This window comes from Pongo pygmaeus, chromosome 15, assembly GCF_028885625.2.
Source record: "Pongo pygmaeus isolate AG05252 chromosome 15, NHGRI_mPonPyg2-v2.0_pri, whole genome shotgun sequence".
NCBI classification, from domain to species: Eukaryota; Metazoa; Chordata; class Mammalia; order Primates; family Hominidae; genus Pongo; species Pongo pygmaeus.
Window position 1 is genome coordinate 34111310 of NC_072388.2, and position 24404 is coordinate 34135713.

Consider the following 24404-nt stretch of genomic DNA (forward strand, 5'->3'; position numbering starts at 1 on the left):
CATAAGACAAGTCCACTAATCACATGCTTGGATATCACAGTACTGTCAAACTGAGATGACCTTCTCAACACACTCAATTTCCGTAATTAAGCTGTTGCAGAACTGTAATAACAGTCAGTAAACTAGTACCAGTTTGTGGACTACATTTTGAGTAGCAGTGGTATTGACTATAGGAAGAAGGAATGGGCCAGGCGCAGTGGCTCATTCCTGATATCAGCACTTTGGGAGGCCGAGGTGGGTGGATCACTTGTGCTCGCTCAAGAGTTCGAGACCATCTCTACAAAAAAATACAAAAAATTAGGTGGGCGTGGTAGTGCATACCTGTGGTTCCAGCTACTCAGGAGGCTGAGGTGGGAGAACTGCTTGAGCATGGGAGGCAGAGGTTGCAGTGAGCTGAGATTGTGCCACTGCACTCCAACATGGGTGACAGAGTGAGACCTTGTCTCAAAAAGAAAAAAAACATAAGAGAAGGAATGATACAGAGTTTCAGTGGGTAGACTTAATAGCCTTGATAGTGGTGCTGGAGGTAAGAAATATGTTCCTGTTATAAATTCACCAGTAAAACAGTGTTTAAAAAAGTAGAGTGATACAGTCAGAGAAGTGGCATCATCTCCACTTCTGAAATCTTCATTAAAATCCAGTTACCAGCCAGGCGTGGTAGCTCAGGCCTATAATACCAGTACTTTGGGAGGCTGAGGTGGGCGGATCATGAGGTCACGGTGTCAGGAGATCGAGACCATCCTGGCTAACCCCGTCTCCATTAAAAAATACAAAAAATTAGCCGGGCGTGCTGGCAGGCGCCTGTAGTCCCAGCTACTCGGGAGGCTGAGGCAGGAGAATGGCATGAACCTGGGAGGCGGAGGTTGCAGTGAGCCGAGATCACACCACTGCATTCCAGCACTCCGTCTCAAAAAAAAAAAACTGGTTACCAAATCCATAAAGTATCTCTCCACAGTATCTCTCAAAAACACTAGTTCTTTTCTATTTACCTTGCTATTAAATCAAAATTTTAAGGTTGAGGCCTAATATCTTTATTTTTAAAAGCTAGAAGGACCACTGCCTTCCACTTGGCTGCATTCATGTCTGTGCTCTTATCCTAACTGCTTTTCCTTCATGTCTTTTTTCAAAAAAAATCATATCAGACGGGTAATGTGCCAACATCATAAAAAGGTTTGTGGGAGGTACATCTCATATATGAGTTTGAAAACCCAATCATCATGCTTATGAACTACAAAAGGCTCTCTTTCTTCACTTCTATCTATTGAAATTTTAATCATCATCTTCCAAGGCACAGATCAAATGTCCCTGCCCCATGAAGCTTTCTCTGAGCCACTCATTTAGATATGATTCTTCTCTTTTATACTCATGTTTCATATTTGACATATGATTCTCTTTTACTATACCATTAACTCCTTTACTCCTTTGCAGTTACCCAAAATTTAGCAAAGCACTGTATCTATTTATTCAAATGGTTCTCAAACTATCTGTGAAGATCAGATAGAGATCAGATCAGATCCATCATTTTCAGATTTCAAGGAACAAGATATAAGCAAGAACGGGTAATTATTTTTATTGAACACATTTTATAAGAAATGGCGTATTTACAGTAAGTGGCTTAGCCCTAAGAACAATTGATGGAAAAGGGAAGACGACTAGGAACCTTGAAGCTAACAACCTAAAAGAATTCACATAAAAACAACAAATTTTTGGTAACACAAACACACCTCTTATCCTAGTTATTCTATTTTAGGTTTGGGTGGAGAAGGAAAGAGTAATCGTTGCTAGGTGACTTCTTTGCATTTTTTGAAATAAATACCAACAAGAAATTTTATTTCCTTTCATTCATTTAATTCTCCTGTGTTTTCTAACACATAGCTTAAATAATTTTCTAATTTACCCATTTCTTTTTTTTTTTTTTTTTTGAGACAGGGTCTTGCTGCAGCCTCGACCTCTGGGCTCATAATTCTCTCGCCTCAGTCTCCCAAGTAACTGGGACAACAGGTACATGTCACCACACCCAGCTAATTAAAAAAAAAAAAAAAAAAAAGTTGTAGAGATGGGGGTCTCACTATGCCGCCCAGGCTGGTCTCAAACTCCTGGGCTCAAGCAATCCTCCTGCCTTGGCCTCCCAAAGTGCTGGAATTGCAGGTGTGAGCCACTGCACCCAGACCCTAATTTACCCATTTCTAATAAAGACTGAGACAGAAGTACAGAATCTAAACCACTTCAAGATCATTCAGGGATTTCTACTCAGTTTTTTATTTTATTTTATTTTATTTTTTTGAGATGGAGTCTCACACTGTTGCCCCAGCTGGAGTGCAGTGGTGCGATCTCAGCTCACTGCAACTTCTGCCTCCTGGATTCAAGTGATTCTCCTGCCTCAGCCTCCCAGGTAGCTGGGATTACAGGCACCCGCCACCATGCCCAGTTAATTTTTTGTATTTTTAGTAGAAACGGGGTTTCATCATGTTGGCCAGCCTGGTCTCAAACTCCTGACCTCGTGATTTACCTGCCTCGGCCTCCCAAAGTGCTGGGATTACAGGCTTGAGGCACTGCACCTGGTACTCAGTTTGTTTTTTTAAGAACAAATTCTACTTCTTAATGTTAAGCAAGTCACAACATCCCTGATTCAATTTTATTTCCTTAAGGTTCCCATGAAAAGTCAAATGATGTTTGAATTTTTTCTGTAAACTGCGGTTCAAATTCATTTTTTCATTCATATTTGAGGTGTTATTATTTTAATTTTATATACAGGTAAACCGAAGATCAAAAGTTTTAAATAAATAATATAGCTGAAGCCAGGCACAGTGGCTCATGCCTGTAATCCCAGTGCTTTAGGAGGCTAAGGCAGGAGGATCACATGAGGCCAGGAGTTCAAGACCAGCCTCGGCAACATAGTGAGGGGTGGAGAAGCTGCCCAATTCACAAATTCTTTGCTCAATTAAACTCTGTTAAACGTAATTTGTCTAAAGTTTTTAACAAGGAAGATTATCTTATACCCTCTGCCATAATGTCATAGATATTTTTCAGTTAAAGTCCTGTTTTATATTTTTGTTTGTTTTTCTCTATTATATTATGGACCTTAGTTTATGAACCAAATTTCTTTGCACCGATACTTAAGACAACCCAAGGAATGCTGACTTTACATGTCTGTTCTATCACTGTCCGTTGCTTGCTCATGAGTTGCTCACATAACAGCAATTTTGCTCCCCTCAAACCTAGTATATTCATTCATGAACTAAATAATATTTACTGAACACTGATTATATGCCAGGCGCTATGCTAAGTCTAGGAATATGAACATGAAAAGATACACATCTGCCCTCAGGAAGGCATGCAAATAAATAAATATGTTGTAATAAAAAAACAAACTACTAGAGGGAAAGATGCTTACTGTACAAAAAACTCCTATACCCACATGATAGGGAAGACTTCATAGAGACTATCTATAGATTCTGCCCTGAGATTTTAAAGAAGACTAGAAGCTTTCAGATATAAGGGTGATGGGAAGGCAGTCTAGTATTATAAATATCATTAGCTATGGCACAGGTATCACAGACTGTACACGTAAAGGATCTAGAATGCACCCTCCTTATAAGAATCTAATGCCTGATTGGTGGTGGCTCAGGCCTATAATCCCAGCACTTTGGGAGGGTGAGGTGGGTGGATCACTTGAGGTCAGGAGTTCAAGACGACCCTGGGCAACATGGTGAAATCCCATTTCTACTAAAAATACAGAAATAGTCAGGGGTGGTGGCACACGCCTGTTGCCCCAGCTACTAGGGAGGCTGAGGCAGGAGAATCACTTGAACCTGGAAGGTGTAAGGTGCAGTGAGCTGAGATCGTGCCACTGCACTGCAGCCTGGGTGACAGAGCAAGACCCTGTCTCAAAAAAAAAAAAAAAACAAAATCTAATGCCTGATGATCTTCTGAGGTGGAAGAGTTTCATCCCGAAACCATTCCTCACCCCCACTGTCTGTAGAAAAACTGTCTTCTACGAAACTGGTCCCTGGTGTCAAAAAGTTTGGGGACCACTGATATAAAGAGTTAGAAAAAAAGAGAGCTGGAGGACAGAACACCAGAAAATATCAACATTAAAGGTAGGATTTGGTTACATAAGAAAAGTTTGGTCAAACACAAAACACCACGGCTTGAATCACAGGAGCATGAGTGAAGCCACAAATTCCATTTCACAGCAGCTCTGGGCCCATGAAGTAGTCACCACGAGCAAAGCTCACCCTCCTGAGTTGAAAAAAATTTATAGACAAGAAGTTAGAATTGGCTGGGTGCAATGGCTCATGCCTGTAATCTCAGCACTTTGGGAGGCCAAAGTGGTGGATCACTTGAAGCCGGGAGTTTGAGACCAGCCTGGCCAACATGGTGAAACCCCATCTCTACTAAAAATACAAAAATTAGCCAGGCATGGTGGCATGTGCCTGTGGTCCCAGTTACTCCAAAGGCTGAGGCACGAGAATAGCTTGAACCCAGGAGGCAGTGGTTGCAGTGAGCTGAGATCTCACCACTGCACTCCAGCCTGGATGACAGAGTGAGACTCGTCTCAAAAAATAAACAAAAAACAAAAACAAAAAAAGAAGTTAGAATTGAAGTTAAACTGTGGTAGACATGTTCAAAGAATTGTGGGGATCTTTGGGCAACAATGATATTGGAATGGTGGTAATATGAGGAAATAGTACCATAGTGTTAGAAACCTTGGAACAGGCCAAGCGCGGTAGCTCAGGCCTGTAATCCCAGCACTCTGAGAGGCTGAGGCGGGCGGATCACTTGAGGTCAGGAGTTTGCGACCAGCCTGGCCAACATGGTGAAACCCCATCTCTACTAAAACTACAAAAATTAGCCAGGCATGGTAGCGGGTGCCTGTAATCCCAGCTACTCAGGAGGCTGAGGCGGGGGAATTGCTTGAACCAGGGAGGTGGAGACTGCAGTGAGCCCAGATCGCGCCACTGCACTCCAGCCTGGGCGACAAGATGAGACTGTCTCAAAAAAAAAAAAAAAGAAACCTTGGAACAAGTATAAATAATGGTTGTTCAGCAGAGAAATTCAAGTCCCCTCTCCAAAGGGCCAATTTTATTATTATGTAAAAATCAGGTCATGTACATTTTCATATTAAACTTTTTGTTAAACTTTTTAACAGAAGTCTCCAAAAGCGTAATCACTTAAATGGAATAGTAGCATGGTTATTTAAGTATATCAAATACAGTGAACATGAGAAGTTAAAAGAGCAATTTCATTATCTATTAAAAGTCCTTAAAATGGTAGCAAGAGATGAAGCAGTCTTAAGATGACAAGCCAGGTATCGAAGTCCTTGATAAACTTAATGAAGTGACCCAGGAGGTTGAGAAATAAGAGCAGTGACAAAGTTTGAAAGATGGTGTGCTCCAGCAGCATGCACCCCAAAACAAGAAGAATTTTCAGATGGATGCTGAAGTATAATAGCAACAGAGGCATAACAGTAGCAATATTACAATAGTAGGAAGGCTGACTTCTTCAGGCATGGGAGAATCCATCACTTATTAGAGCAGGGATACAAGGAGATCTGCATCTTCAGAGGAGAATTAGAATTCAGATAAGGGCATATGCAACATATGTCTTTCACCTTAACTTAACGTGCAAAGTATTTACATTAAAAAGGTATAATCCCAGCACTTTGGGAGGCCGAGGCAGGTGGATCACCTTAAGTCAGAAGTACGAGACCAGCCTGGCCAACACGGCAAAACCCCGTCTCTACTAAAAATACAAAAAAATTAGCCGGGCATTGGTGGCAGGCGCCTGTAATCCCAGCTACTCGGGAGGCTGAGGCAGGAGAATTGCTTGAACCTGGGAGGCGGAGGTTAGAGTGAGCTGAGATCGCGCTATTGCACTCTAGCCTGGGAGACAAGAGCAAAACTCCATCTCAAAAAAAAAAAAAAAAAGTATGGGCTGGGCGCGGTGGCTCACACCTGTGATCCCAACACTTTGGGAGGCCGAGGTGGGCGGATCATGAGGTCAGGAGGTCGAGACCATCCTGGCTAACATGGTGAAACCCCGTCTGTACTAAAAATACAAAAAATTAGCTGGGCGTGGTGGTGGGCACCTGTAGTCCCAGCTACTCAAGAGGCTGAGGCAGAAGAATGGCGTGAACCCAGGAGGCGGAGCTTGCGGTGAGCCGAGATCTGCCAGTGCACTCCAGCCTGGCCGAAAGAGCGAGACTCCGTCTCAAAAAAAAAAAAAAAAAAAAAAGCATGCATTTGCAACAGTGTCACCTAAAAATTATTTATATAATAGACATCTTGAAGAATGTTATTACGCTGCTTTGTTTTTTTTATATAATTCAACTACTTCAACATTTAGCTGAAAAGGTAGGCTAGGATCAGATAACAGATTGTCTTAAATATTGGCCAAGGATTTTGTACTGTATCACATAGGCAAAGGGAAGCCATAGAGGATTTTAGAGCAGTTAGTGACACGCTCTTTTGGTTTTTTTGAGACAGTCTCGCTCTGTTGCTCAGACTAGAGTGCAGTGGTGCGATTTCGGCTCACTGCAACCTCTGCTTCCTGGGTTCAAGAGATTCTCCTGCCTCAGCCTCCCAGGTAGCTGGGATTACAGGCGCCTGCCACCACGCCCAGCTAATTTTTGTATTTTCAGTAGAGATGTGGTTTCACCATGTTGGCCAGGCTGGTCTCAAACTCCTGAACTCAAGTGATCCACCCGCCTCAGCCTCTCAAAGTGCTGGGATTATAGGCATGAACCACCATGCCAGCTAGTGACAAGCTCTTAATGTGCTTTAGAAAGATTGCTACAGGACCTGGCTGGGCATGGTGGCTCACGCCTGTAATCCTAGCACTTTGGGAGGCCAGGGCGGGTGGACTGCTTGAGGTCCAGAGTTCAAAACCAGCCTGGCCAACATGGCAAAACCCCATCTCTATTAAAAATACCAAAACTAGCCAGGTATGGCGGTGCATACCTGTAATCCCAGTTACTCAGGAGGCTGAGACATGAGAATTGCTTGAACCTGGCAAGTAGAGGTTGCAGTGAGCTTGTGCCGCTGCACTCCAGCCTGGGTGACAGAGTGAGACCCTGTCTCAAAAAAAAAAGAAAGAAAGAAAGATTGTAACAGGACCATGTAAGAGATTCAAGAGGGGAAAAAAAAAAAAAGACCTGCATAGGGAGATCAACTAGTAAGCTGCTGCAAAAGTTCAAGCAAGAAACAATAAAAATTTAAACTAAAGAAATGACGGTAAGAACAGAGAAAAAAGGAACAGATTCAAATATTATTATAAAGCCAGAAAAGAGCAGGAGTGGGCTGGGGAGATGTGAAGTTGCCCCACAGACATTTCAAACTCCAGCTGGAGTCCCAACATAAATTTATCTTTTTCTACCACATTGTTAAAGATGAAAGTTTCTTGTCTTAGTAACCCATGACAAGAGGATGGTGATGCCATTTATTAAAGTAGACGTATTCATCACCTCTTTGCTATTTTCTCCAAAGTCTATTTTTTTTTTTTGAGACGGAGTTTCGCTCTTGTTGCCTAGGCTGGAGTGCAGTGGCATGATCTCGGCTCACGACAACCTCCGCCTCCCAGGTTCAAGCAATTCTCCTGCCTCAGCCTCCCGTGTAGCTGGGATTACAGGCATGCACCACCATGCCCGACTAATTTTGTATTTTTAGTAGAGACAGGGTTTCTCCATGTTGAGGCTGGTCTTGAACTCCTGACCTCAGGTGATCCACCTGCCTCGGCCTCCCAAAGTGCTGGAATTACAGGCGTGAGCCACCGCACCTGGCTCTCCAAGGTCTATTTCTATAATATGTACCTTCAGTGAGAAGAGACATTAGATAACACACACACACACAAACACACACACACACAGTGAATTTAGAATTAAAAAAATGTTCTAACCAAAAACAACAATAACAAAGGGATGCTTTCTTTTCTAAGATACTGAAAGCTTGTAACCCAACACATTTCTCTTTCCACCTTAGGTACCAGGAAATCTAAGAACCAAATTCAATGCCTTATGGCTGTAATCAGCTCATCTCTGAGAACTGATGTTTCCTTTAAGTGATGGCTATTCAGTTGTTGCTTGTTTTATCATTAATTGTTCTATTCCACATTTTATTCAATCCTATAAGCCACGTAAAATCCTTCAGATGCAATAAAATCCTTAATCAACAAAATGTTAATATAAAGATGATTACAGTATTTGAAAAAGCTTGTTCTGTTAAGGTCAATCAGTAACACTGTTTATGTCAATAATCTGCGAAGTAAATCAATTCTTCATAAATACATAAAGTAGTTCAATGAGGTCAAGTTCATTTTTCAAATCAGACAGATTCAAATTAAAGAACATACATTACATTATATATAAATTAAAGAATTTAAAAGCATCTAATGTCATGTATACAGCATTACTAATACTGTATGTCAAACTCTAAAAATAATCAAGTTTGGCTGCGCACAATGGCTCACGGCTGTAATCCCAGCACTTTGGGAGGTTGAGGGGGTCAGATAACTTGAGCCCAGGAGTTTAAGACCAGCCAGGGCAACATAGGGAAACCCTCATCTCTATATAAATTTATTTTATATATATCTAAATATATGCACACACACACATGCATATAGTTAGTTGGCTTACTTTTATAGGCAGGTTACAGTTCACACATTCTTAGATTTTCAGCCAAATCTGTTAATCCACACTATTTTTTTTGTTTTCTTTTCGTTTTTTTGTTTTGAGATGGAGTCTCCCTCTGTTGCCCAGGCTGGAGTGCAGTGGTGCAATCTCGGCTCACTGCAAGCTCCGCCTCCTGGGTTCACGCCATTCTCCTGCCTCAGCCTCCCGAGTAGCTGGGACTACAGGCGCCCACCACCACACCCGGCTAATTTTTTTGTATTTTTAGTAGAGACAGGGTTTCACCATGTTAGCCAGGATGGTCTCATCTCCTGACCTCGTGATCTGCCCACCTCGGCCTCCCAAAGTGCTGGGATTAAGGCGTGAGCCACTGTGCCCGGCCAATCCATACTCTTTTAAAGTCATTTATTTAATAAACATATACAATTTGTATTTATGTATTACCATTTATACCTACTGAATACTTTGTAAGTAAAGATATTTTACTCAAAAAGATATTTCTTTGTGAACCCATAAATACATTCAGATTACAGAAAGACATTTTTTACTAATCAACTTATGATAACAAATTCCTTCTCTAAATATAAAAAAGTAAAAAGTGGGGACCAAGTTGCTTGGTATAAAGCCAATTTTCAATCTCATTCATTTAAGAGAACCTCTTATTATCAGCAACTGATGTCCAATGTCTTGAAAACTGTTGCTTCTCATGTGTGTGTTATTTTAATTGTTTCAGCATGTATGGACATCAGGTGAGGAGAGTGATTCCTGAAAGAAGGCAAACAAACAAGGTGTGTCCTATGACCACTCCAGCTTACTGACTTAGGAGAGCTTCTAAGTCAAAGTGAGGGGAAAACAAATCCAGGTGAACCCAGCAAACTCCATGAATTAAGAAAGTGAAGCCGAGTACCCAGGAAGACCAAGGCAATCAGAGTTCACACGACACAGCACCAAGGAGGAGACAGCTACACACAGTGAGAATCCAGGAGACTAGAGAGGGTCCCCTTTAAGTATGATGATAGTATACTACCGAGGAAACTACCCAAGACAGAAGAAAGAACCATGCTGAAGTACTGGAGGGAACAGTACCAGGTGCTCACACGGAGCTGGGAAGAGTGCTTGTTCCCAAAAGCTGGATTATAAAAATAAAATCTCATAATTTGTGGGGCCTTGGGTCGAATACTCAGGAAGGTATTGCCTTATACTAGACAATAATTAACCCTAAATGGACTCACCCAACAAATCATAAAAGCAAGACCCAAAATAATAAAACTGTTTTCAAATAACTTAATTGTATCCCGGAAAAAAGCTCAAGAATTTATAGGTGGCCACACACGGTGGCTAGCACCTATAATCCCAGCACTTTGGGAGGCCAAGGTGGGCAGATCACTTGAGACCAGGAGCTTGAGGCCAGCCTGGGCAACATGGCAAAACCCCATTTCTCTACCAAAAAAAAAGAAAATTAGCTGGGTGTGGTGGCACCCACCTGTAGTCCCCAGCTACTCGGGAGGCTGAGGTAGGAGGATCGCTTGAGCCCAGGAGGTTGTGACAGACTGAGACCCTGTCCCCAAAAACAAAACAAAAAAAGAATTTACAGAAATAGGAAAATATCCAAAATATAAGAAAGTAAAATTCAGAATATCAGATAGCCAAAAGTTACCAGGCACACAAAGAATCAGGAAAACAACCCAGGATAAGGAAAGAGGATAATCAATTGAAATTCTAGAACCGAAAGAGATGTCACAATTAGCAGAGAAGTATGCTATTTTAACTGTATTCCATATGTTCAAAAAGTTAAGAAGACACATAGATGATATAAAACAAGACCCAAGATGAACTAGATAAAAACTACAATTTCTGAGATTAAAAAATAAACTAGATAGAATGGCAGATTACATGCAGCAGAAGAAAAGATTAGTGAACTTGAAGACATAGCAATAGAAACTATCCAAGATGAAACACAGAGGAAAAAAATCCAAAACATGAAAAAAAAAATCAGTAAACTATGAGACCTTCCAATATACTAATAATACTTCTTAATAATCTAATATTAATATTCCCTAATAACAGTAGTAAATGGAGTTCTAAACGTAAGGGGGGGAGAAAGAAGGGAAAATAATGACCAAAATTTTTCCAAGTTTGATGAAAACTATAAACCCACAAATCCAAGAAGCTCAATGAACCTTAAGCCAAGAAATATGAAAAAAAACTAACCAAGGCATATGATAATCAAACTCCTCAACATCAGTGATGAAGAGGTCTTAAAAGCACCCAGAAAAGAAAATGACATCTTCCATAAAAAGTAAGATACAGATAATAACAGACTTCTTATCGGAAACAATACAAACAAGAATACAGTAGAGTAAAATCTTCAAAGAACAAAGGAAAAAAAAAGCCATCAACCTAGAATTCTGAACAGAACAAAAGTATCCTTTTTTTTTTTTGAGATGGAGTCTCACTCTTGTTGCCTAGGCTGGAGTGCAGTGGCACGATCTCGGATCTTGGCTCACTGCAACCTCTGCCTCCCGGGTTCAAGCAATTCTCCTGCCTCAGCCACCTGAGTAGCTGGGACTACAGGCACGTGCCACCACACCAGGCTAATTTTTTGTATCTTTAGTAGAGACAGGGTTTCACCGTGTTAGCCAGGATGGTCTCGATCTCCTGACCTCGTGATCCGCCCACCTCAGCCTCCCGCAAGTATCTTTAAAAAAGAAGCCAAAGCCGGGTGCAGTGGCTCACGCCCGTAATCCCAGCACTCTGGGAGGCCGAGGCGGGCAGATCACAAGGCCAAGAGATCAAAACCATCCTGGCCAAAATGGTGAAATCCCATCTCTACTAAATATACAAAAAATCAGGAGGCTGAAGCAGGAGAATCGCTTGAACCTGAGAGGTGGAGGTTGCAGTGAGCTGAGATCACGCCACTGCACTCCAGCCTGGTGACAGAGCCAGACTCTGTCTCAAAAGAAAAAAAAAAAAAGATGCCAAAGTAAAGACTTTCTCAGGCAAACAAAAGCATAAAGAATCCATCACATACAGAGGAAGAGGAATAAAGAAAGGTTGGTTAATGCATATAAACATACAGCCAGTTAGAAGGAATAAGTTCTGTCATTTGATAACATGGTAGAGTGACAATAGTTAGCAATATATTGTATATCTCAAAGTAGCTAGAAGAGGCCAGGTACGGTGACTCACGCCTGTAATCTCAGCACTTTGAGAGGCCAAGGAGGGCGGATCACCTGAGGTCAGGAATTCGAGACCAGCCTTACCAACATGGAGAAAACCCGTGTCTACTAAAAATGCAAAATTAGCTGGGAGTGGTGGCACATGCCTGTAATCCCAGCTACTCAGGAGGCTGAGGCAGGAGAATTGCTTGAACCTGGGACACGGAGGCTGCAGTGAGCCGAGATCGTGCCATTGCACTCTAGCCTGGGAAACAAGAGCAAAACTACATCTCAAAAAAAATAAAAATAGCTAAAAGAGACTTTTTTTTTTTTTTTTTGGAGACAGGGTCTTGCTCTGTTGTCCAGGCTAGAGTGCACTGACATGATCACAGCTCACTGCAGCCTTGACCTCCTGGGCTCAAGCAATCCTCCTGCCTCAGCCTCTCAAGTAGCTGGGATCACAGGTGGCTGCCACCACATCTGCATAATTTTTGTGCTTTTTGTAGAGGTGGGGTCTTGCCTTGTTGCCCAGGATGGTCTTGAACTCCTGGGCTCAATTAATCCACCAGCCTCAGCCTCCCAAAATGCTGGGATTACAGGTGTGAGCTTACATGCTCAGCTTTTTTTTTTTTTTTTCCCTAAAACCTGGTCTTGGACTGTCGCCCAGGCTAGTGTGCAGGGGCATGAACACGGCTGACTGTAGGCAACCTCAATCTCCTGGGCTCAAGCAACTCATCATCTCAGCTTCCTGAAACACTGGGACCACAGGTGCATGCCACAACACCTGGCTAATTTTTTAAATTTTCTGTAGAGACAGGGTCTTGTATTGTTGCCCAGGCTGGTCTCAAACTCCTGGGCTCAAGCAATTCTCCTGCCTTGATCTCCCAAAGTGCTGGAATTCCAGGCGTGACCCACCATGCCCAGCCTGTAAGAGAAGACTTGAAATGTTCCCAGCACAAATAAATAATAAATGTTCAAGGTGATGAATATCCTAAATACCTTGATTCAATCATGATATACTGTATGCATGTATCAAAATGTCACATGTATCCTATAAATATGTACAAATTATGTATCCAAAAAAACTTTAAGAATCCATTATCAGCAGATCATCATCACAGAAAAAAATGTTAAAGGCAGTCCTTCATGCAGAAACAAAATTATACCGAATAGAAATATCGGCTGGGCACAGTGGCTCATGCCTATAATCCCAGCATTTTGGGAGGCCCAGGCACACGATCACTTGGGGCCAGGAGTTCGAAACCAGTCTGGCCAACATGGCAAAACCCATCTCTACTAAAAATACTAAAAAAAGAAATTAGCCAGGCATAGTGGTACATGCCTGTAATCCCAGCTATTTTGCAGACTGAGGCACAAGAATTGCTTGAACCCAGGAGGTGGAGGTAGTAATGAGCCAAGATTGCACCACTGCACTCCAGCCTGGGTGACACAGCAAGGCTCTGCCTCAAAAAAAAAAAAAAAAAAAAGTACGCAAAAAATGAAGAGCACTGGAAATGGTACTACATGGGTAAGTATGAGACTTTTTATTATTTAAAAATCTTTAAAAGATCACTACTTGTTTAAACAAAATAATATAGTGTATGGCCGATAACATAAGTAAAATATATGACAACAAAAGCATAAAGGTTGGGTGGAGAAATGGAAGTATATTCTTATAAGGTTCTTATACTACACGGGAAGTGGTATAGTATCACTTAAAGGTATACACTCTGGCAAGTTAAAGATGTATACTATAGGCTGGGCGCAGTGGCTCACCCATGTAATCCCAACACTTCAGGAGGCTGAGGCAGGCGGATCACCTGAGGTCAGAAGTTCGAGACCAGCCTGGCCAACATGGAGAAACCCCGTCTCTACTAAAAATACAAAAATAAGCTGGGCATGGCGATGCGTGCCTGTAATCCCAGCTACTTGGGAAGCTGAGGCAGGAGAATCGCTCTAACCTGAGAGGCGGAGGTTGCAGTGAGCCAAGATCGTACCACTGCACTCCAGCCTGGGCAACAGAGCGAGACTCGGTCCCCCCAAAAAAAAAAAAAAAAAAAGATGTATACTATAAATCATAAAGCAATCACTGAAATAATAAATCGAGGGAAAAGAATCATAAAATGTACTCAACTAATTCAAAAGAAGGGAGAAAAAAGGGAACAAAGTAACAGACAGGCCAAACAGAAAACAGAAAGATGACAAACTCAAACCTAACCATATCAACAATCATGTTAAATGTAACTATTCAAACATCTCGATTAAAAGGCATAGATAATTAGGTTAGACAAAAAAGACCCAACCATATGCTGCCAACAACATAAACCCACTTCAAATATAAAAACACAAGTAGATTTAAAAGATAGGAATATATATATATCCTGCTGACACTAATCAAATGAAAAGTGGCAATGGCTATATTAATATCAAAGTAGATTCCAAAGCAAAGACTATTACCAGGGAGAAAGATATCATTTCAAAATGATAAAGGAGTCAATTCATCAAAAAGAAATAATCCTAAAGGTTTAGGCAGCTAATGACAGAGCTTCAAAACATATGAAGTAAATACTGATAGAAGTTCAAAAGAAAACAGACAAAACCCACAATTACAGTCAGAAACTTCAATCCTCTTCTCTCAATACTTGATGAAAACAACTAGACAGAAATTCAGTAAGGACAGAGAAGACTTGAACAACACTAACAAGCAACTCGTCCTAATTGACATTTTTCGAACACCTAACCTACCAAGAGCAGAATATATATTCCTTTCAAGTACATACAAGAAATTTATCACGTTAAAATGTCTCTGGACCATCAAACAAATTTCATTAACTTTTAAATAATTCAGGTCATAAAAAATAGTGTTTTCTAACTACAATGGAATTGAATTAGAAATCAACAACCAAAAGGTATCTGAATAATCCACAAATATTTGAAGCTAAAGAACAGACTTGTAAATAACCCATGGATTAAAAAAATCAAAAGGACAGTTAGAAAGTATTTTGGAACTAAATGAAAATGAAAATACAAAATATCCTAAGTTGTGAGATGCTAGTTAGGGGAAAATTTTTTATCACCAAATGCCTATAGTAGAAAGAAGAACAGTTTCAAATCAATAATCACAGCTTACCCTTTATGAAACAACAAGAGCAAATTAAACTAAACTAAGTAGAAGAAAGAAAATAACAAAGACTGCCAGGCACGGTAGCTCACGCCTGTAATCCCAGTACTTTGGGAGGCCAAGGTAGGCGGATCACCCGAGGTCAGGAGTTCAAGACCAGCCTGACCAACATGGAGAAACCCCGTCTCTACTAAAAATACAAAAATTAGCCAGGTGGGGTGGCGCATGCCTGTAGTCCCAGCTACTCAGGAGGCTGAGGCAGAAGAATCGCTTGAACCTGGGAGGCAGAGGTTGCAGTGAGGCAAGATTGCGCCACTGCACTCCAGCCCGGGTGACGAGCGAAACTCTGTCTCCCGCCTCCTGCCTCCAAAAATAAAAAAGAAAATAGCAAAGACCAAAGCAGACATCAATGAAAAAAAAAACAAAAAACCACACACACACACAGAGAAAAATCAATAAAACCAAAAGATAGTTATTTTAGAAGATCAATAAAAGCGATAAGACTCTAGTCAGGCTGATTAGGAAAAGAAAGACAAATTATCAGACAAGAAATGAGAAGGATAACATTACCATGGGTCCTGCTATGTGTGTATACACACACACACACACACACACACACACACACACACACACACACACACACACACACACACACACACACACTTGAGATAGAGTCTTGCTCTGTTGCCCTGGCTGGAGTACAGTGGCATAATCTTGGCTCACTGCAACCTCTGCCTCCTGGGTTCAGGTGATTCTCCTGCCTCAGCCTCCCTAGTAGCTGGGACTACAAGCATGCACCACAAGGTCCAGCTACTTTTGTATTTTTAGTTCAGACAGGGTTTCAGTATGTTGGTCAGGCTGGTCTCGAACTCCTGACCTCAAGTGATCCACCCGCCTTGGCCTCCCAAAGTGCCGGGATTACAAGCATGAGCCACCATGCCTGGACATGAATCCTATAATATTAAAAGGATAATAAGAGGGTATAATGAATAATTTATACCTATAAATTTGACAACTTAGATGAAATCTTGTTTATATCAACAGAAACAGAAAAAGCATTCGATAAATCCAACATCCATTCCTGATGGAAACCCTCAGCCAACCAGGAATAGAATGAAACTCTCTAAACCTGATAAAGGGCATCTACAAAAAACCTACAGTTAGTATCATACTATAGAGTCAAAAAAATCAATCGATTGCTTTACCCCTAAGATCAAGAACAAGACAAGACTGCCCACTCTCATTACTTCTAATCTATGTCACATTGGAGGTTCTAGTCACTTCAGTAAGGCAAGAAAAAGAAATAAAAGGCATCCAGATTAGAAAGGAAGAAGTAAAACTGTATTTGCAGACTGATTCTCTATGAAAAATATCCAAAAGAATCTACAAAACACTAACAGAACTGGCTGGGTGCTGTGGCTCACACCTGTAAACCCAGGACTTTGGGAGGCCAAGGCAGGTGGCTCACGAGGTCAGGAGTTCGAGACCAGCCTTACCAACATGGTGAAACCCCGTCTCTACTACAAACACAAAAATCAGCCAGGCTTGGTGGTGTGTGCCTGTAATCCCAGCCACTCAGTAGGCTGAGGCAGGAGAATTGCTTGAAACTGGGAGGCAGAGGTTGCAGTGAGCTGAGATCATGCCACTGCACTCCAGCCTGGGCAACAGAGTGAGACTCTGTCTCAAAAAAATAAATAAATAACAGAACTAAGTCAGTTCAGCAGGTTTGTAGGACATAAGCTCACTATACATAAATCGGTGGTATTTCCCGATATGAGATCCAATCAGAAATAGATATAAAGGTAACATTTACAAAAGATCAAAGTAGAAAGTATTTAGGGATAAGTCTGACAAAAGATGTGTAAGACCTGCACACTGAACTATAAAACTGAGAGAAATTAAAGAAGTCCTAAGTAGGTGGAGAAACGTCTTGTTCATGAATCAGTGTATTCAATATCGTCAATTTTCCCAAATTGATCTATAGATTCAACATAATCCCAACCAAAATCCCAATATGTTTTTTCGTGGTGGTGGGTTTTTTTTTTTTTTTTAAGAAACTGACCTTTAAAAAAAAAGACACTGTCACTGTGTCACCCAGGCTGGAGTGCAGTGGTGCAATCATGGCTCATTGCAACCTCGACCTCCCAGGCCCAGGTGATCCTCTCACCTCAGCCTCCCAGGTGACTGGGATCCCAGGCACACACTACCATGCCCAGCTATTTCTCTTTTTTTTTTTTTTTTTTTTTTTTGGAGAGATGGGGTTTCAGTATGTTGTCCAAGCTGGTCTCAAACTCCTGGGCTCAAGCAATCTGCCCACCCGAGCCTCCCAAAGTGCTGGGATTACAGGTGTGAGCCACCACACCAAGCTCAACTAATCTTAAAACTCATATGGAAATGTAAAGGACCTGGCATTTGGGAAAAAAAGAAACTTTGAAAAGGAAGAACAAAGTAGGAGGGACAACACTACTTGATTTCAAGATTTATTATAAAGTTACAGTAATCAAATACTGTGGTACTGGTACCAACAAAGATAAACAGATCACTGGAACAAAATAGAGTCCAGAAATAGGCCCACACATATTTCTGGAAAACTAAGTTTTGGCAAAAGTACAAGGCAATTCAGTAAAGATAGCCTTTTTCAACAAACAGAGCTGGAACAACTGGATATTCACATGCAAAAACATGAACTTCTAGCCACCTCATACCATAGTTAAAACTCAGATGAATCACAGAGGAAAATAGATCCTAAAACTGTAAAACTTCTAGAAAAAAGCATAGAAGAAAATCTTCATGATCATGGGTTAGGCAAAGATTTTAGATACAAAATAAAAAAAATAAAAAACTGATATACAGACAATAAAAATTAACCATTTCTGCTTCTTCAAAGAAACAACTTCTTCTTCAAAGAAAACTTGAAGAGAATGAAGAGACAGCCCAAAGACTGGGAAAAAAAAAATCTTTGCAAATCATGTGTCTCATACAGTATGTGTATCCAGAATATATAAAGAACTTTCTTTTTTTTTTTTTTTTTGAGACAGTCTCACTGTGTTACCCAGGCTGGGGTGCAGTTGCACAATCTCGGCTCACTGCAAACCTCCACCTCCCAGGTTCAAGCAATTCTCCCATCTCAGCCTCCTGAATAGCTGGGATTACAGTCATGTGCTACCATACCTGGTTATTTTTAGTAGAGATGGGGTTTCACCATCTTGGCCAGGCTGGTCTCAAACTCCTGACCTCAAGTGAGCCACCTGCCTTGGCCTTCCAAAGTGCTGAGATTACAGGCAGGAGCCACTGCACCTGGCCTAAAGAACTTTCAAAACTGAATTAAGAAAGCAAAAAAATTAAAAGACATGTAAAAGATTTAAACACAAACTCATCAAAGAAGTTATACAATGGCCTTGGGAGGCCGAGGTGGGTGGATCACCTGAGGTGAGGAGTTCAAGACCAGCCTGGCCAACATGGCGAAACCCCATCTCTATTTAAGTACAAAAATTAGCCAGGCATGGTGGCACCCACCTGTAATCCCAGCTACTTGGGAGGCTGAGGCAGGAGAATTGCTTGAACCCAGCAGGTGGAGGGTGCGGTGAGCCGAGATCTCACCACTGCCCGCTGCACTCCAGCTTGGGAGACAGGGCAAGACTCTATTTCAAAAAAAAAAAAAAAAAAGAGATTTGATATCCAGGAAATACTAATTATAACCAGTACACACTTAGAGTGGCAGAAATTAAGACTGGCCATACTGATTGGTGCTGGTGGTGCATACGTGTAGGAACTAGAACTCTCATCACTGCTGGTGAGTATGTAAAATGGTGAAAAACAATTTGGCAATCTCTTACAAAGCTAAATGTACAACTGCCATATGATCCGGACATTTCAATCCTAGGTATTTATCCAAGAGAAATAAAGCATAGGTCTTTCACAGCAGCTTTATTTGTAACAGCCCAGAACAACCCACATTTCCATCAACAGGTGAATGGATAAAAAATTGTGAATAGGCTGGACACGGTGGCTCATGCCTGTAATCCCAGCACTTTGCGAGGCCGAGGCAGGCACATCACGAGGTCAGGAGTTCGAGACCAGCCTGACCAACATGGCGAAACCCCGTCTCTACTAAAAATACAAAAATTAGTGGGGCATGATGGCGCACGCCTGTTGCACCTGTAATCCCAGCTACTCAGGAGGCTGAGGCAGGAGAATCGCTTGAACTGGGGAGGCGGAGGTTGCAGTGAGCCAAGATCAAGCCACTGCACTCCAGCCTGGGCGACAGAGCGAGACTCCATCTCAAAAAAAAAAAAAATTGTGAATAACGGCCGGGCGCGGTGGCTCACTCCTGTAATCCCAGCACTTTGGCAGGCTGAGGCGTGAGGATCACGAGGTCAGGAGTTCAAGATCAGCCTGGCCAACATGGTGAAACCCCGTCTCTACTAAAAACACAAAAATTAGCTGGGCCTGATGGTGCACACTTGTAATCCCAGCTACTCAGGAGGCTGAGGCAGGAGACTTGCTTGAACCCGGGAGGCAGAGATTGCAGTGAGCCAAGATCGTGCCATGGCACTCCAGCCTGGGTGACAGAGTGAGACTCCATCTCAAAAATAAATAAATAAATAAATAAATAAATAAATGAATAAATAAATTGTGAGTAACTATTCAGAAATAAAAAGAGATTAACAGTCGGGTACAGTGGCTCACACCTGTAATCCCAGAACACTTTGGGAGGCTGAGATGGGAGGATTGCTTGAGTCCAGGAGCTTGCAACCAGCCTGGGCAACATGATGAGACCCCATCTCTACAAAAAAAAAAAATTTTTTTTAATTGGCCACACACGGTGGTGCATGTCACTGGTCCCAGCTACTACGGAGGTAGAGGAAGGAGGATCACTGGACCCTGAAAGGTCAAGGCTGCAATGAGCCGTGTTTGCAACACGGTACTCCCCCCAGAGTGACAGAAGACCCTGTCACAAGAAAAAAAAGCAATTAACTATTAACATACCAGGATATAGATTAATTTCAAAATAATGAGGCTGACAAAAAGAAACCAAGGCCAGGTGTGGTGGCTCACGCCTGTAATCCCAGCACTTTGGGAGGCTGAGGCAGGCGGATCACGAGGTTGGGAGTTCAAGACCAGCCTGACCAACAGGGTGAAACCCCATCTCTACTAGAAATACAAAAAAAAGGCTGGGCGCGGTGGCTCATGCCTGTAATCCCAGCACTTTAGGAGGCTGAGGCAGGGGGATTGCCTGAGCTCAGGAGTTCGAAACCAGCCTAGGCAACACAGTGAAACCCTGTCTCTACTAAAATACAAAAAAAAAAGAAAAAAAAATTAGCCAGGCGTGGTGGCGTGCGCCTGTAATCCCAGCTACTCAAGAGGCTGAGGCAGGGGGATTGTTGGAACCTGGGAGGCGGAGGTTGCAGTGAGCCAAGATCGCGCCACTGCATTCCAGCCTGGGCGAGAGTGAGACTCCGTGTCAAAAAAAAAAAAACATAAAATGACCGTACAGCATAATTCCATTTTTATGCTGTATAATCCCATTTATATAAAACTCTAGATAATGCAAACTAATCTAGGGTGACAGCAGATTAGTTAGTGGTTGCTCAGGAAAGGTGCGAGGGTGCAACTGGGGTGGGAGAAAGAGATTACAAAGGGGCATGAGAAAACTTTGGGAGGTTATACATACATACATACATACATATATATATATATATATATTTTTTTTTTTTTCTGAAACGGAGTCTCGCTCTGTTGCCCAGGCTGGAGTACAGTAGCGTGATCTCGACTCACCACAACCTCCGCCTCCCAGGTTCACGTGATTCTCCTGCCTCAGCCTCTTGAGTAGCTGGGACTACAGGCGCACGCCACCATGCCTGGCTAATTTTTGTATCTTTAGTAGAGTAGAGATGGGGTTTCACTGTGTTGGCCAGGCTGGTCTTGAATTCCTGACCTCGTGATCCACCCACCTCGGCCTCCCCAAGTCCTGGGATTACAGGCGTGAGCTACCGCACCCAGCTGATTATACATATATTATCCTGATTGTCACTGTCTATATTTGTTATCTTGATTGGATATTTTAAATATTTGTTATGATGGTTTCATGAGATATACGTATGTAAGAATTATTCAATTATGTACTTTAAATATGTGCAATTTACTGTGTGCCAATTATACCTCAATAAAGCTGTCAGAATTATTTAACAATAAATATTTTTACCTAAATAAGCACTTATCTTTTTATTTTTATATCAAGAGGACTGAACTGTTAGCTTTAAAGCAGAACAAAACTAACATTAAGTCAATACCCACTATATGCCAAGCATTATGTTAGCCAATTTACATGTGCTAATTTATAATATCATTACCATTAGTTGTAAAATGGGGGGGTGGGGGTAGGTAGAAAGGATAACAGCTTTAGAAATCAGACAAAGCTTTTTTTTTCTAAGAAAACCCTGACTTCTAGTTTCTACAAATCAATTATGTAACGATATCAATAAACATTCCAGATTTAAATCTAAATCCTCAGAGTCAAGTTCTATAAATTTAACTTGGATTGTCCTACAGTGGGAACACATGCCAGGAAAAAAGTTTACAGCGGATGTTTAAATTATGATTATGTTCTCATACATATAGATGCACTGAATCCTCCTATAAGTACCCTGAGTGAATGGCAGTTCTGTTTGGTCCCATATGAACTATGGGGACCAAACAAAAATCAAAAGCCTGTGTAACTGGCAATGCCCAATTACTCTGCAAACTAGTTTCCTCATTGTGTTTACCTTATTTAAAGCCCACACCTACTTCCAGAAAGGATTTTCCATCTGCAAAATCAAATACCTGATTGGCAGACCTCCAAAAGACACTAGTCTTTGTCATTCTACTCTCTCTCATTCGTTTTCTTAGAAATTACATTAACTCTATTTCAAACAAAACAACGACAATAAAAGACTTGTTTTGTTTTCAAACCAAGCAAGCTAAGTCCTACAAAATACCTTATATGTGCGACCTCTCTCTTAATTTACCTTTTAATTTTCCATGTCTCCCAGATGGAAAAAAACTCTATGCCAAGAAAGTATACATAAATAATTCCTTAACCATTCTATAAATAAAGTATGGCCCTTAATTTAGGAAATCTCAATACTTTATTGGAATTCAACTTTATAGCTGTGCCATTACCTAACCTACAGCTTATCCCAAGTAGGTGTCAAGCTCCATTAAGTGTTCAATTTCAAACTGCCATTACCTGTGATCCCTCGCCTGCATTCACACATTAACTTTCTGTGTCCTATTCTCGGCTAAATCTTTATTTCAATGGCTTAACTCTCAAGAAGAATGAAAACAAAAAGATCACAATCTCCACTATATTTAGAAGCTTTATACTTTCTTGAAAACTGAGCTTTTTATAGCGCTAAACTGGATTAACTGCTTTCTTACTATTCCACTGGAATAAATACAATTTACTTGAGACAAAGATTAGCTGTCATAAATGCAGAAAGAGTAAAAAAACAAACTAGAGACACAAAAATCTGGGTTCCAGTTCTGACTCAGCCTCCTAGTAGCTGGCTAACTACTCGATGTTCCCAAACTTCAGCTTTTTTGTTTGTAAAAAATGGAGAATAATATCATCTACCTACAGAGTTATTGCAAGGATTATCATAATTTACGTGAAATCACTGTAAACAGTAAAGCATCATAGAAATGTTGGGTAATATTGGTGGTATCCTGGTGGTATGAGTAAATATTGTTTATGTACCTCAAATAAGGAACTTACTTTTTTCACTAAATAAACATCACTTTCCAAAATAAATACGCATCAGGAAGACAGCTCGAGATAAACTCTGAACTAGGATTCAGGCATCTGGATGAATGCATCTTCTTCAGCCAGTTCTACCATTAACTCTAAGTATCAACACAGGCAAAATAACTTTCCTTTTCATCTCAAATGTCTTCATCTAAAAAAATCCAACTACTGGACCAGATGTTCCGTAAGTATTATTACAGCCCTTATCAGCCTACCAAACGACTAAGTATTGAAAAGAGTCGATTAACATTGTATTCAAAACTTGGAGCACTGTTTGGTCTACCAGCAAAACAGAACTTAAGGGCAGACGGTACAAAAAAATTATTTTTAATTAAATAAAAATAGAATTATATACAATTCTCGAGAAGCAAAGGATGAGATAAACTCCCTATAATAGTTCTCCCTCTAAATGACTAGTGATGAACAAGGTGCATTAACAAAAGGGCGGGGCTACTTCCCACAGCTTTTTGGGAACCACCCACTTCCCAAAGAGGTGTAACTGCTTCCTCCTTGTCTTCGTCTGCCAAGAAACTTGAAAGATTAAGGTTTATATTGTCTGAGAGAGGATTTTATTTTTCTTTTTACTTGGGTGGGGTTGGCAGTAGTCATCTGGCAAACATATCCCATAAACACCATTAACCACAACGCCAGGTCTCCCCACCAAGTCTTAAAGATCTAAGTTTTTAGAATAATATCAATTTTAAAATGAGTTCAGACTATTAACTCAAAATTAGATATTCCTGTGTTAACAGTAATCAGTGCTGCCAACTGCCAAGTTTTCGCTTCTCCGAATTATTCACCCTCCCGCGTCTCCGCAGAGGCTACGATTTGCCCTCTCCTGCACCGCGCCAGGTCCCGAGGGAGAGTCCGCAGGGGCTCCCAGGAGAGGGAAGGCCGGGCAACCCCAGGCCTCGGCGCTGCCACCCCTCGCTCCTCACCGATGACGATGCGCAGGTGCTTGAGGCGAGTCAGTGCGTCCTTCTTGGTGTCCAGCACCTTCTGGGTGGACTTCTTCACGTCCCCGTGCGGCTTCTTGGAGAACATCCTGCCGCTGCCACTGCCACTGCCACTGCCACAGCCGGCTCCCGGCGGCAGAAAGTGGAGGGAGTGGACGGGGAGGAGACTAGCCGGAGAGGCTCATTAGCTCCCCAGCCTTGCGAGCCAGGGCAGAGCCGACTCCTCCCCGATCCAGGCCAGGGCCGCCACCTCCACCCGCCTCGCGCCGCGGCTCCAAGGCACCTTCGGCCCCAGCTCCAATATGGCGGACCCCTCTCCCGGCCCTGCACGGAGCGAGGTAGACCCGGGCTGGCCGCCTGCCGCCGCCGCTCGTCTCCAGCGGCCGCCGCTTGCCGCCACAGGCCGCGGCCCCGGACCCAGAGCCACGGAGGTGGAGCTCTCGGCGGCAGCAGCACAACTCTCTCCCTGAGGCCCCCTTAAGGTTGAAGCTTCTTTAACAGCTTACACCCTGCAGAGGCCGAAACGGAGACGAGTGTGGTAGTGATGGGGTTTCACGACTCTGCCGTCGGTGGCGAACGGTGTCCGTGGCAACCGCCTTCTGACGTCAAGAGTTCTTTACGTCATGCCAGCATGAGATCACCCATGGCACTCCCCGCCTTGGTTTCCTGCCTAAGCAGCCAAAGGAGAATGTCAAGAAAGGCAAGGAAGGTAGTTACTTCGTGCTCCATTGTAAGCGAAATGATAGTAATAAGC

The 24404-nt window shown here is 42.1% G+C and overlaps 1 protein-coding gene, 1 non-coding gene and 1 pseudogene across 7 annotated transcripts in view; 1 reads left to right on the forward strand and 2 right to left on the reverse strand.

The window, feature by feature from the left end:
- Window positions 1-24215, reverse strand: part of RALGAPA1 (Ral GTPase activating protein catalytic subunit alpha 1) — a 277595-nt gene extending 253380 nt beyond the window's left edge. For 4 of the 6 annotated variants that reach the window (XM_063651535.1, XM_054447720.2, XM_063651534.1 and 1 more), the window contains exon 1: window positions 23633-24194. In XM_063651535.1, the coding sequence (XP_063507605.1) occupies window positions 23633-23738 (106 nt within the window). In that variant the 5' untranslated portion in view covers window positions 23739-24194. Of the gene's footprint in view, window positions 1-23632 lie in introns of all 6 variants that reach the window. The other 2 variants (XM_054447718.2, XM_054447717.2) reach the window with 1 other exon arrangement.
- On the reverse strand, window positions 1137-1240 carry LOC129013459 (small nucleolar RNA U13). Its single transcript, XR_008493932.1, has one exon. It is a non-coding gene; the product is annotated as a small nucleolar RNA U13 (small nucleolar RNA).
- LOC134738180 (small nuclear ribonucleoprotein G-like) lies at window positions 4167-4746 on the forward strand (annotated as a pseudogene).
- Window positions 24216-24404: the final 189 nt, after the last annotated feature.